Source organism: Humulus lupulus, chromosome 4 (genome assembly GCF_963169125.1).
Source record: "Humulus lupulus chromosome 4, drHumLupu1.1, whole genome shotgun sequence".
NCBI lineage: Eukaryota > Viridiplantae > Streptophyta > Magnoliopsida > Rosales > Cannabaceae > Humulus > Humulus lupulus.
This window is the reverse complement of record NC_084796.1, coordinates 54,057,259-54,072,619: the sequence shown is the minus strand read 5'-3', so window position 1 is coordinate 54,072,619 and position 15,361 is coordinate 54,057,259. Positions and strand designations below refer to the sequence as shown.

The following is a 15,361-nucleotide window of genomic DNA, read 5'->3' as shown; positions in this document are numbered from 1 at the left end:
TTATTATAAAGGTTTCAGTGGGTTCTTTAAGACATGTAAGTTGGGTCCAATAGTTTTAAAAGAAAATATGAGTTTTTATGCAAAGTTCCAAAAAAAAACAACCAATAATTTAAGTCCCACTGATAAGTTTAAAAAGTCTCATAAAACATAACATTATTAAAATGGCGTCTTTAAGTGATCGTTTTTCGTCCATAGGATGCCCCCACGCTGTAACGACCCAGATTTTCAAGACTTGATAATGCGAAATATAAATGTTTTCATTTAACAAAATGTCTCAAAAACCCATAGAAAAAAAAACTTTTTAAAAAGTCGTATGGCCATACTTAACATTTAGTTACAAACATGTTTTATAAAGAGTAGAGTGAGCCTAGTTTAGGAAAATTACACAACATTTCCAAAAATAAAACGGCTTCCCAAAAGGTCGGTCCACATGTACATTTGCAAGGAAGACTCCAGCGCTCACTGCTCTGCCTTGCCCTTGCTCTTACCTACAACATGAAACAACTAGGTAAGCAAAAACGCTTAGTAAGATCAACTTTCAAACAAAGCATGTAGAGAACTAGGGTTCCGGACCCATCCGAACCCTACACAATCAATTTCAAGAACGCCAAAGCGTCCTGGCAAACTTATGGTCATGCTTGATAACCAATGATAAATTAATTCATAACTAGATAAAAAAATCCTGCACTCAGAAAAATCCCAGAACAAGCAGATATATTATATCACAGCTAATTCTTATCAACAATTATATCCCTGCACTCAGAAAATCCCAGAGCAAGCAGATATATTATATCACCATATAATTCGAGACCAACGCTCGACAATTTCCAACAATTCAGGCGTAACGCGCCCTCCAACATAATTGCTAATCTGTAAAAGAGAACCGAGTCTCCACACTAAGATCTAGCCAATAAATATTCTCATCAAGGGTAACTATCGTGTTACATAGGGCATCGCTACTTATTCAAGAGTGTAATCCAATTTACACGGTTTTACGGAGACTTCTATGTTAATCAGTGGTGCTGGTGAGCAGTTGCCCCTAGGGTGTTCAGCCTCACTCAATCTTGGCAACCCCTAGTATCTCTAGGCACTCTCACTGAATGGCCAATATTCACGACTGCTATCCGGGAATAACTTATCAGAGTACTTGCTCGGATTCTAACTGTCCAATGATTAAGTAAGCATGAGGGCCCCTAGGTCCCATTTATCTTGACGCCCCTAGGTTTAACCAGCTTATCCTCATCTCATGGCCACTCGTCGCAGTAATGAACCGGACATAAATAAAATCAAGCAGTGTGACGGGGATCAACCGTCTAGGACATGACGGACTTCTACCGTTCATATTTTCTAAATCAGCACTCACTAGACTAACGTCTCTAAGCAACTTTCTATGACAACCTATATATGTGCATGTATCCCTATACTAACATACAAGACAATAATCATTTCATGTTGCAGCCATACACTATAAGTTGACTTACTTGGAGTCCTTAGCGCTCAGCAGGTTTTCACCCTCCAACGTTCAGTCCAATTACGCTTAGCCAATACTGTAGTTATCCATACAGTATACTCGGATTAATTATGGCACTCATAATTCATTATTATTATTTTGGGCAGTTTGGTCATTTTAATAAAAGTCATTTGTAAGGATTTAAAATCCTTATTTGGTTTTAAACCTATTAAGGAAAGTCATACAAAATATTCGAGACTAAACCCTAAGTCTCGGGGAGACCTATCCTAAGGTCTCGATACCTAGGCTCGGGTATCACAATGGTATTTCCCCACAACCCGCTAAAAATCTTATTCTTTCAAGGTATCGCTATTAACCCGCACTTTCGATTAGTCTGTTAAAATATGTAAGATTTTAGCCGGCATTATATCCAGAAAATACAAATAAATTCCTTAATTATTTTTAAAGAAAATAAACTCTTTAAATTTTCCTTTTATTTTTCTTAAGGTTTTAATATCTAAAAACCGTTTTAAGAAAATTGCCTAATTTGTCTTAATTAGGAAAACCGTTATAAATTTCTCATCTGGTCTAATTAAGTTTCCAAAATCAATTAATCAATTTTACTTACTAGAAAAATAATTCATTTAATTATTTTCTCAAAATATAAGGTTTTAAACCCTCTTTTAATTTATTAACTATTAATAAATTAAATATCTTATTTTTAAAAAGAATAAAAACTCTTTAATAAAAATAATTCATTTAAACTCGAAGGGGTAATTTTAGTGAAAATATGATTTCAAGACTTACCATTTTATATCTTGAAATAAACAAAATTTTACTTTTTACCTTATGTTCCAAAATCTCATTTTTACACTAAGTGTGAAAAGCCTACTTTTCACATTTTTAACTACATACTTCGTTAGTTCATAACTTGAAATTTACTTACCCAATTGTTACCAAAATTTCCCAATTCCATTTTTGTTATGCCATTTAGGTCTTTGTAAAATCTTACGTCAAAATGAGCATTTTTTATTGGTGAAATCATTTTCCAACAATGAGGTAAAAATGACTTTATTTTCAAGTCCTTATTTTTTCCAAACTTTGACAGTTAATAACTTTCAAACCATTCAATATTTTCTTACCAAATTTTACAGTGGAATAATAGGTTATGCCAGAAATATGTCCACAAAATTTTAGAAAAAACTGGGTTCATTTTCCCTCTACAGTGGCTGTCCAAACTTGGTTCCGAAAATAAGAATACGAAAAAACAGTTTTTTACCTAAACTTTGAAATAGCATAACTTACTCATTTCTAAACATTTTTTTTGTGTTTCAAAAGCTAAATTTTATGTATTCAATCTCAACAACATCACAGTACAATTTAATTTTACAAAAACAATATACAGTGGTTGCTTGACCCCTTGGAAGTCACAGCTCAAAACATGTTTTGTTTTAGGGTATCCTACAAAACCCTTGGGGGTTTTGGTTTCCATTTTCAAAAATCAATACACATGCATCATAAAAATTATTAAACAACTACCATAATCTTATTACATCACCAACAAGAAACTTTAAGCATTAAATATACAAAATAATGCTTAAAACCAAAAACCCTACAACAAAAATCATCAAAAGTAAACTTTTTACCTCTTTGGTGTTCTTGCTTAAGGTTTGGACCTTCCTATTAGCTTTGGCTCCTCCAAAACCTTTCAAAAACCCTAACCAACTTCCCCCAACAACATAGTTAATTAGCTATTTGAAACTCTATGCTTAAAACTTTACAAAAGCCTAGATTAGTGAAGCTTTACCTTAGGGAAAATACTTCCTAGACCAAGACTTAGCCTCTAAGTTTTCCTTGGTGTTCTTGAGGTTGAATATTGAGAGAAAACTTGAGAGGGTCTTCAAAAATCAGATGAGAGTGATTGAGAGAGTGTGGGGGTCAGTTTTGGGGGTTAGAATAGTTTATACTATCTAATTTATCTCAAAAACACTCAAGTGTTTTACTCCCACTTGCCCACTTGACTTGACTTACTTAAAATGAGATTTTATCTTTATTAATTTGGGTTCACACCACTCTAAAATAGCACATGTCCGGCCACCCTTTGCCATATATGTGATCATTAATTTTTTTTTTTATAAAGGTTAATAAAGGTTTCATAAGAAGAAAAGTCCAAATTGGCTTTTGACACCTTTTTCACTCTTATTAAGTTTTAATCACCAAACTTAACATTAATTAATTAAATTAAATGTCTCTCACATTTAATTTAATTAATCACATAATAAAATTTAACCTAAGGTCCATTCATGGAATAAAATTCCCCATTTCGGCAAAATTAGGTATTTAACACAAAATTCCTTAAAATTTCCATTTTCTTTTAGGTTTATTATTTTTGACCAAACTTTAACTTTTGTGAATGTATTTTATGCCCAAAATATAATTGCCATGATTTTTCATTTTATTTTCCGAGATTTTTACCCGATCAGGGTTTTTGTGTCGGTCTAGGACCGAAAGTCTTATCTTGACTTTTAAAATCACAAAATTCATATTTTGGCTAGCAATAACTCATGGAATACTTACAAACAAAATATAATACTATTTAAAATAATATTCTTAACCCGGGGGAAAAATCCCGACCCGAGTCGTTTAAAGGTATCCGAAAACGTAGGACGTTACACACGCCATACACACCAGGACGATAGAACTTCCTGTTATATTATTTCATATAATATAATATTAGATTAAATAATGTGACAAAATGTGATTTGTCACACCTTGTAACATATTATTGAGAGTCACAAAATTGGACTAATGTGTGTGCCCAAATGTGACATATTTTGGAGTTACAAAATCAGTTACAAATTTGTAACTCCCAAATATTACCCAATAATGTGTATATTATATGTTACACATTTGAGATTGGATTTCATAAAGTCATGATGATATATGATTGTTGGAGACATGTTTTTAACTCCCAATAGGTGTTTGGAGGTTACAAAATCATGTGGGAAAGGATTTGGGACGTTTTGGAAAAATGACTTTTTTGTGCTGAAAATGGCCTGTGGCCGCGGCCACTGACTTTTAGTGGCCGCGGCCTGGGGGACAGAAGCTAGTGGCCGCGGCCAGTGAGGCTGACAGCCTATGTGAATTTTCAATTTTTTCCAAATTGAACGGTTCTAACATCCCAAATAACTCCCAAATCTCCATTTTAATTCCATAAACATCCAATTAAACATTGGTAACAGCCATGGAGGTTGGTGGAATTTGAAATTCAAAGGGGTATCTCAAACTCTATAAATAGGAGCCTAATGCTCACTTGTATAATACACCATTTTTCATCCACAAAGCACTTGGCTGAAAAAATACACCTTGAGGCTTGATAATTCCAGAGAGTTATTTCCTTGAGAGATCCCTTAGTGCTTAGAGAATAGAGGGAAATAAGCTTTTGGACAAAGGTCTTGAACCTTGTTCAAGTTGGTGATCCCTACACTACTACAAAATTGACATGGGATGATGGTTTTAAATCGTTGTATGGACTCTCATACGTCGGTTCTAATACCGTCGTCCCATGCAATGTCATGCCATGTAAAGCATGAAATGACAGTTTAAATAAAAGCGTCATCTCATGTCGTACATGAGATGATGGTTCCTATACAAACGTTGTCTCTTGTGGTACATGAGACGACAATTTCTGTGCAAGCATTATCCACTGCAGTAAATGAGACGACAGTTCCTACTCAAGCGTCATCCTCTTGCAGTACATGAGATGACAATTTATGTGCAAGCATCGTCCCCTGTAATATATAAGACGAAAATTTTGTAGAGACCGACGTCTCATGTAGAATATGAGAATTTTTTTTATTTCTCTATTTTCAACCACTATATTCATTCATAATTTCCTGTGTAATTACAACATAGTTTACACAAAATCAATAGGCAAACAAAATTAACAGAACTCAGTATGTTCCAAATCTAAAAATTACAAGATGAAAATATACACTTGGAATAACTATGTAAGTGCTAACTAAAAACTAAAATTAGTATATTTTTTAATTATGATTTCAAAAGTTACTCTAGCTATGACTCATGTGCTCAATAAGTTTGGCTGCCCATTCATTTCGAGTTTCATTAATTTCACTAAGTGTATATGTATTATTCTCACCACACTACAAAACACAAAATAAAAAACTATCACTACTACAAAAAAAGCATTTTAGGGATCGCATTGCAAGCCTCAAAAAAGTTTTTAGGGTGCTCCCCCTGCGAGCCTTCTATTTAAGAACCTTAAAAAGTGAAGTTTTTTAGGGCATGCGTTGCGAGTCCTAAAAAAATCTTTATGATGTTAAAAATACCTTATTAGGACTCGCAATGAGTACCTTCATAAATTATATCTCAATTTAAAAAAATATGTTTATTTTTAATTGAATTGTAATTTATATGATATATATTATATTTTTTAAAGTTTTAAATAAATTTAAATTTTAATAAATATCAATAATAAAATTATATATTAGAAATAAGACCAAGATCCATCCAATAATACAACATACAAACATAGAAGCTTTGTAGCATCCAATGTTCCTATTGGAATAGTACAAACCTGAAACAATTTAAAATAAATTGGAATACGCAATTGCAAAGATTAGCTACATGTACACATATAAACTTTTACTCAGATATTCCCCTCAAAGTTCAGCTTAAGGGATCATGTACCATCTGAATAAGCTTTATGTGTCCACTCCAGTTGCAAACCTGTGAAAGATGTGCCTAATTCCATTAAAAGAAACATAGCAGATAGTTAACAAATCGCAAATAGTTAACTGAAGAATTCAAAGAAAGCTACATGAGCAAAATAGCATACGTAGTAAGCTACCTTAGACTAAGAGACTCACCAAATAATAGGACAATAAGAGATGGCAAGAAGGCACACAAAATGGTGCCAGCCAATTCGCACATTTTAGACAAAAAATAAGAAAACAGTGTTCATTCAAATATAGTTTTTCATAAATTATGAAGGGTAATTAAAGGAAAACTAACATCAATGATGAGATGTTGCAATAATATATAAAACCACTGAAACCCATTTCACAAGAACGAGAAACAGAGCAATTCATTACTCAAAATGAAAAAAATACATATTTTTAGATATATATATATAATAATTATATCTGTGTGTGCTGTGTTTATGATCCCATTCGAAACAGAGCAACTCATTAATCAACATACAAACAAAAATCTAAAAAATGCAAGAGGATAATTCATGACCCTTTTCCCGTCTCAACTACGGCCCAGTCATATATGTTGTTTCTCACTCTATAATAGTACTGCACTAGTTTTATCATTCTAAAAAATGTCTTGAAAAAATAAAAACCACAAGTCACATAACATATTTGGCTTTATTAAATTTTCAAGCAAAATAGAACATGTATACCATATATAAACCTCAGTCCTTACATTGGTATCATTCCCTATACGTAGAATAGACTCAACTAGCAAGTTTAAGCAAAACATAATAATAAAAATGTAACACTCAAAACCCTTTTCATGTATCATTTATATAATTTCATCATGGAAAATTTCAACAGCCAATGCCAATGAGAAACCCCAATTAAACAAAGTCTACTTATCACAACTCAATTAACAATTCTCGTATCTGAGATATAGGAAAAAAAATAGAATCACGTGATCAATAGTAGAGTTTAGATATCCTTTTTTTTTTGTTATAACTTGTGTCAAACATAGCAACCAAATAGATTAATAACACAACAGAGACAGCTGAACCAGCCAACAACAACTAGAACAGACAAACTACACCAGGACCTAAACTTGGGAATTACACTAAAAACAAAGTAAACTAATTAGTATAACTCAATTCATAGAAGAGAAATTTCCCTGCAGTTATTGAAGAGGAAATGAATGAAGATAAAAATAAGTGAAAACCTAGTTCAACAAAAAATAATATAACCACGAAATAAAATTGGAGAGTGAAAGTTAAAGTAGGTCTCACCATTGCTTCTATAACTATAAGTACACAAATCTGCATAATAAAAAAATTAAATTTACAATATATCAAAAGCAAGAAAGTCATAATAAGGTATGAGCATTGAATAAAGAGAAGACTTTGTTCTAAAATTACGTGGTTCATCTTTATAGTGTATGAAATATAATCAAGAATGATGCATCAATGACACAAGTATAAATCAATAAATAGATGCAACAAAACTTTGAGTATACTTCAATGACTTAATATAAACTTAAACACTAGCCATGCGAAGTCAATAATTCAACAAGCAAGCAAAGATCTAAAGACAATATATATATATATACATATATAAATTCATAAGGATAGCTCTGCCATCTTTTGCTTAAATAAAACCCCCCTTTTTTTTTTCTTCAGATATCTTTGCCATCTTTTGCTTGAATAAACCCCCTTTTTTTTCTTCAGATTTCACTCATAATGCAAAACAGGGGCAGCAAGTGGAAAAAAAGAAGAAACTTGCAAATGGCATCATCTTAGGCACATGGACTCGATAGATTAGTGCACTTTTCAAACAGCTGTGTTGGATTTTTTTTTAATTTAAAATGGTATTTTCCTAGACAGAGGCCACACACTTAATTCATTAAAACAAAGTAGAATACAACACAACATAAGCAACCAACCCCTGTCCAAAGTCAGACTTGAAGGGACCAAAGAAAAGAAAGATTGTTTGCTAAACTAAATTTTGATTCCCTTTGTTTGTATATTTCAGGACAAAACTCTACTCTAATCATATCCATAATGTATATTAATTACATAGTGTATATTAGTTTATTTTATAAACTTAGACTATATAATTTTTAGTTTATAAATATTATTCATAAATGTATATTAATTATTAATGATATCTAATTCCAACCATTCAATACTATTACTATAAAATACAAAAAAAAAAAGAGTTTACATCTAGTTAGTTTACAGCTAATATCATTAGGTTAGTTAGGTTTTGTAGGAAAGATCTCCACATATAGATTAACAAAGAGATTTCAAACTCAAATTTCTTACTCAGGATTCAAAAAAAAAAAATTTAGATAGATATTACTTGAAAAATACATTATTAAGGGCATTGAAATAATAGCTTAACCCAATCATTGCTTACAAAGGCCAGTAAATATTTTGAGCTGAACTTAGTGCCTCAATTTGTAAATCTCTTCAGTTTAAGCAACAATTAAAATAACTAAGACATAGAGAGATGACCTTGTATGTGTTAAATATAATCTCCCTGAACTTTACCTTATCTTTCGAAATTTTCTTCTTCTCGTAACCCCATTTCCTGGCCAACTTCAGAGCTATTTCTACACCTTCAGCACCAGTGTTCTTAGATCACAGTCTGTGAGTCATTTTAACAAATACATATTGAAATCTCAAAATAAGAAAAATGACAAAATTTATCTCAAAAGTTGACCACAAAATTCTGAATCATCACAAATCAAAATGTACTTTTCCAAACACCTCAAATAAAGTCCCAGGGGCAAATAACATCAAATATATTTAAAAAATTAAAAATTAAAGAGCACAAAGCAAAATGTAAATGGAAGACTCTTTGGTAGATTGTAGTAACAGCTATCTGTTGGGTTATTTGACTAGAGAAGAATAAGAAAATCTTTGAGGAAATGGAAAACAGGGTGGAGAAATTTGGCTTGATCTTGCATAGTGTTAATCCTATTACTTTTTATTTCATTTCTGTTTTTGAATGCATTTTTTTACTAGTTTGATTTGGAGCAAATGTGAATTCAAATTTTTGTTAGTTGAAATTAACAAAGTAGTGCAGTATTATAAATAACTAGCTTTCAATACTTATAAATATTAAGATTTTGCAGTTTTTGTTAGTCTCTAGCCAAATCAAAACTCATTCTAATAGCAAAGCTTTCAATTAAAAGTGTACTTTCAATTATGAATTAACAATCATTTTTACTTATTTGTCTATATCATAATTTTTATGTAATAACTATTTGGAATGGATTGGTTTCAAAATTTTCATTTCTTATCATCATTTTCATTCTTTTTATTGTAGACTAACATGAACTAACTGCAAGAATAATTTAATCAACAATTTACTCTAAAAATTACATATATTCCTAATTTTAAATATATTGTATATACACAAGTAAAATACTTCATTGCAGATCATTAGCATGGTATACATATTCTTCAGTGATTAGGAATCTAGTCTTTTCATCACTATATATATGGTACAAGTATAAATTAGGAGTTAATAAATATCAACACATAGTTTAATCAACAAAAAAATTACTTGCACTCTTTTTTCTTCTATTTTATTTCAATAGATAAACAATAATACCTCATATTATAATACCTCATATAGAAGAAAAATGTGCACTTGAGCTGAAGCTTTAATTGAAAAGAAAAGAAGAAGAAAAACCATCTTTAGAGATGTAAAATAATCTCAAATTACTACAGGTCCTACCATACTACAAACTGAAAAGCTCTAACAAAAGCAATTTTATCACTCTGCCTAGGCATCTATGCCAAAACTATTTACTCCTTAGGCCTCATAGTAATCTGACTTTTATTTGGGTTATTTATAAGCTAAACTTTGCTAATCTTTTCATTAAAGAATATGCATCCATGAGGGTGTATGATAATCTGACCTTGTCATGATAAAACTTACTACTGACAGCTAATAATTACATTTTCAATCAATATATTGAAAATTCAAGGGCAGTACCAGTAAGACATAATTGCTGGTTGATCCACAATACTCTCACAGCCACCAAAAGATGGGGCAATGTATGGAATTTTAAGTGCATCAATGAATTTGATGGTGGTATGTAAGTCGCCATCAATCTGCATAGTCAAGCCATACACCGGTTGAGAATGAACATACCAATGAGTAGAGGTAGAAAGAACATATATCGGGCTCACGAAAGCAAGCTAAACAGATGAAAAATAGTCAACAATGCTCACATCAAAACTGACGACACCACCAAAACTAGTCATTTGCCTCTTGGCAAGTTCATGTTCAGGATGACTTTTCAAGCCAGGATAATAGACCTGAGCCACCTGTCAAAAATGTTGTCACACTATCAATTCACAATACACGATACTAACAAATAAAAAGATAAGTATTAAATTATAATCTGTCCAGTGACAAATTGCTGCATCCTATACCTTAGGATGTGCCTCTAAAACTTCGGCCATCCTCGATGCTGTCGAATTCTGTTGCTTATCGAACTCTGAACTATGTTAAGCTACAAAATATCTTAAATTACAACTTGTCTAGTTACCAAGCCCAAGACTAATTCAATCAGAACCAAAGATAAAAATAAAAAAACAATGACAACAACAACAACTAAAGTTAAAGAAAGAGAAAGCTAACCATATAAAACTTTATTTTGAAATTTGTATCTTTCATAGTCAATATAATCATTCTAAATACTATCAATATACATTACATTTTCCTACCACAAAGTTTAAGATTTAACAAAAAATTATTTGCCTGCTCTCTCAATAGAATCCAATTATCAAACAGAGCTTTAGAGATCCTAAAAGTAATAACAAATGCATAGTAGAAAAAGTATGGATAGGGATGACTGAAAATATACATATGTGACTGATGAAAAATATATCCAAGAACCTCATTTCTGAAAGCCTGGCCAATTTGAGCAGCAGCAAAAGGAAGCTTGTTCCCATTTCTGAAAGCCTGGCCAATATAACAGATGCCTCTACACCCTCAGCAAGAGATGCCTTGCTGCTACTATTGCTCCGGATTGCTGACTGAACCTGATGAAGAAACAATAACCATATAGAACTAGAATGTTTTCTTTTTTAGGTAACAAACAGAGCACTTGATTTAAGACCAAAAGGAGATAGAAACAGAGGTCTACCAACCCAACAAAACAGCACAAAACAATGGAGTGCATTAATTCAACCCCTACATTATTTTACCTGAGAAGACGCACTTTTGAGTACAGAAAGTACATGAGAGCGAATCATACCCAATGCTCGAGACTGTCATAACAAAAAAATTACTCAATTATTGGAAATGGAAACAAATTTTAGTGGAAGAATGTGCAAAAATGTAACATTATCTAATCAGCTATCTGTATAAATTTGTTTCTACCTGCAGTTGTCGAAATTTGAGTAAGTAAACGCCGGATTCAGCATGCTGTGGATTGTTTTCTACATACCTAATATAAAGTAGATAATGTTTAAGGTCATCAAGTTGATTGAGAAAATAAATGTCTCAACAAAATATGCTAGTAATTCCCTAAATCAACATATAAATTAATGGTACGACACAAGTAATATCTAGCATGGAAGGACATGTCAGTGTCACAAAATTAAATGGTCGATTTGGTCAAGTAGATTCTTTAGATATGTCAAAACATTTTTACAATGATTCCAGCAGATAAAAAAGAATAGCTATAGATGTGCTAGCCAGTCAAAACCTTGCAATTTTTTCATAGTTTGCTCAATTTTTTCCTTCTCTTCATTTAGCTTGACACATTTTTCTTCCAATATTCTGACTAAAGAGCCAATTTTTAACAGGTCCTCTTCAAAGACCTGCAGTGAAATAAAGAAACTCAAGAAATCCTAAATCCAGCATGAAATGTGTACAAGAAGGGAAGATCTATCTTCCTAAAGCTTGTGAAACTCTATAGATGAATAAAAATAATTATTACAATGGTTAGTTCGTGCCAAGATAAAAACTGCATATTCTTTGAAAAGTAATGTAAAAGTGACAATTAGTAGTTGTATGCTTGTACCTTTTTATTATTTTCAATGACCATGGAGAAGTTTTTTCCATCATGCTCCACTTTTGGATTTGGTATAGCAGGTTTGACATGAACCTGCATATGGAGTATAGCAATGGTCCAATAAGTAATGGTTTGTAAACTACTTCAACCAACAAAACAAAAACATCACATATAGCTTTTACATAGTTGTTCCCACCTCAACATTCAGACTAAGGTTTGAATGGCGAGAATTAGATATGAATGTGCTAATCTTTTCTTGCGTAAAAGAAAAGATGTTCCACAACCAGAATCCATCTTTTCTTCCATAGGATTCACTTATCTCAACATTCATTATTACAGTTTTATTGAGAAGCAGATAAAGTATTGAATTTTGATCAAGAAAGGCATCGAAGAGATTATAACTGGGCAATGAGCACTTATAATGAGTAAACAATTGAAAAATAGGACAAGAAAACCACCTTTTTTCTTTTGCGGCTGTTGCTGCGCTTCTTTAGATCTTTCTCCTTCCTATCTAAAATGAAAGATACACAGAAAGAAATACATGAGATGAGATACAAGACAGTACTAATAAGTTGAAAAGAGAAAATGAAGAAGAGAGGTTGACTCCAATAACAAGATCTGTTGTGGATGTCGAAATAATGGCGGGGTTGTTGTCCTGGGGTTGAACGACGGCTGGGCTACTGTCTTCGGGTGCTGTTCGAGGTTGTCGAATGGAGGTGGGGGCGCCGTCACTGAGGAGGTGCTGCGCGCGAGGTCAAATGGAGGTGGAGGGGGGTCACGATTGTGGCAATTTTTTTAACCTGGAAATCATTAAGAAAGTCATTCTTTAAAAAAATAAAGAAGAGAAAAAAGAATATGTTTTTTAAAAAATAGTTTTTATTAGTTTTAAAAGAAAAAATAAAATTAATACTATCAATTTTTAATAAGTATAGGTTGTGTTTGTAAAAAAAAAAATTATATTGTTTGGTAAAACTTAAAAAATAATTTTTTATTTAATTAATTAAAAATTTGACAATTAAACATAAAATGTATTTGGTAACTCTATTTTTATTTATTATTTTTTAAAATTTTAATTAAAATTTATTAAATTTTGAAAATAGAATTTTTTCACTTTCAAAATTTTTTTAAACCGTTTTCGATTTTTCCTTTTTTTTTTTTTTTTTCTCTTCTTCAAATCAACACCTCATATTGTTAAACAAAAAAATAAAAATAAAAGTCATCAAAAGTGTTTATTATTTTTTGTTTTTAAAAAAAAAAAAACAAAAATAGTTACCAAATATATTTTTATTTTTTTAAAATAAAAAAACAAAAATAAAATAATATTTCTATTTTTGCGTTTAAAAAATTCAAAAACAAAAATTTTTATTTTATTTTACCAAACTCAAAAATGGAAATATTATTTTTATTTTTGTTTCTTTATTTTTAAAAAATAAAAATATGTTTGGTAACTATTTTTGTTTTTTGTTTTTAAAAACAAAAAATAATAAATGTGTTTGATAACTTTTATTGTTAATTTTTGTTTAACCATATAAAATGAGGTGTTGATTTGAAGAAGAGAAGAAACAAAAATTCGAAACGGTTTAAAAAAAAATTGAAAGTAAAAAAATTCTATTTTCAAAATTTAATAAATTTTAAAATTTTAAAAATAATAAATAAAAATAAAGTTACCAAACACTATTTTATGTTTAATTGTCAAATATTTGATTAATTAAATAAAAAACTATTTTTTAAATGTTACCAAACAACACTATCATTAATGAATTTTTAATAAAAGAAATATTTTTTTATTAAATATATAATAAATAATTCAATTAACAATTAATATTACAAAAAAAGTATTAAAAATTTAAACAATTATTTGAATAACTCATTTAAAAACAAAATTCATTCTTTAACAAGTAGCTATTGTGTGTTGCAAATTATTAATTAATACTTTTTTATGAATATCTTTACATAAAATGTATTAAATTATATTTAAAAAAATACAAATTAAATTAGCATTGTGACAGTTAGAATCCCGTGATCCGTGGGGGGAAAGACCGGGTAAAAAGCTGTGCAATCCCACACTGCCTGGGGAAGGTCAAGTGTGATGATTCTAAGACAGTGTAGGTATGGGACTACACAGTCAAAGAGGGCTTAAATGGATTGATGGGTACTACCTATGCCAACAATATACATCTTCTTTTTGGTAGCCCATCACTTGAGAACTCCAAGCTTAACTTTGGAGCAATCTTATGATGGGTGACCTCCTGGGAAGTTTTTCCAAGAAGCGTGCGAGTGAGGACAAAACACGCTGGAAAGACTCGTGTTGGTTTGTAGGGTCAGTTGTCATTCTAAGAAGCAACCATAATGACGTGGGGCATTACAAGTACTTGATTAGAAAATTTGTATTGCATTAGACAACAATTTAAGTAGAACTATTGTCTCATGTTAAAAATAGACATGTTACAACATTCTCATTAGAACTGTCATTTCATGTGAGTTTTAATTTGCATGGCACAACAGTTTGTGAGCGACTGTTGTGTCATGTATATTTTTAACATGACACGACAGTTCTACTACAAACGTCATCTCATGCATGTTGTCTAAGTACAATTTTGTAGTAGTGTCACTACTCTACACTTTGGTTGTGTGAGAGTTTGTTTGTGTTTTCATTCTTTTGTTCTTCTTATTTACTTGTATTGTTATAGTATTGAGTTTGTAATCTTCTTCTTTTACATCTTTTTATTTACTTGTATTTTGAGCAATTGAGTTGTAATACTTATTTAATCAATATTATCTTGTCCATTGTATTTTTGCATAGAGTTGTATTTGGTTTTTCCATAATTCCATTGAGCAATAATAGATATTCTCTAACACTTCCCACATCACCACGCGTGCCATGGAGAAACCTATTTGCTACCTGGAAGGGAAAGTAAAGGGGTGAGCTAAAAGCCCAGTAAGGAAGTACAAACAACAAGCACGTAAGATACAACAATTTACAAACAATATCGTTCATCTTTATACATCATAGCATCATCGTAAGATTGGCATCAATATCATAAACGTAAACATATTACCACCATCATATCATAAATATCATAGCATCATAACAGAATCATAAACATCTCCAAACATCATAACATAATCATAACCATAACCAGACATCATAACACA

General features: G+C 31.1%; 1 protein-coding gene and 1 long non-coding RNA gene across 2 annotated transcripts; both read right to left on the bottom strand.

Moving 5' to 3' along the window:
- Positions 1-10,143: 10,143 nt before the first annotated feature.
- Positions 10,144-10,688, bottom strand: LOC133832183 (cystathionine gamma-synthase 1, chloroplastic-like; the record flags this gene model as incomplete). Its single annotated transcript, XM_062262559.1, has 3 exons — positions 10,144-10,292; positions 10,413-10,508; positions 10,617-10,688. Coding segments are annotated over 3 exons (300 nt in total), but the record flags the coding sequence as incomplete, so codon positions are not given.
- Positions 10,689-10,773: 85 nt separating this feature from the next.
- LOC133828968 (uncharacterized) lies at positions 10,774-12,426 on the bottom strand. Its single transcript, XR_009891422.1, has 5 exons — positions 12,402-12,426; positions 12,215-12,298; positions 11,569-12,011; positions 11,394-11,456; positions 10,774-11,228 (listed from the first exon to the last, which is right to left on the bottom strand). It is a non-coding gene; the product is annotated as an uncharacterized LOC133828968 (long non-coding RNA).
- Positions 12,427-15,361: the final 2,935 nt, after the last annotated feature.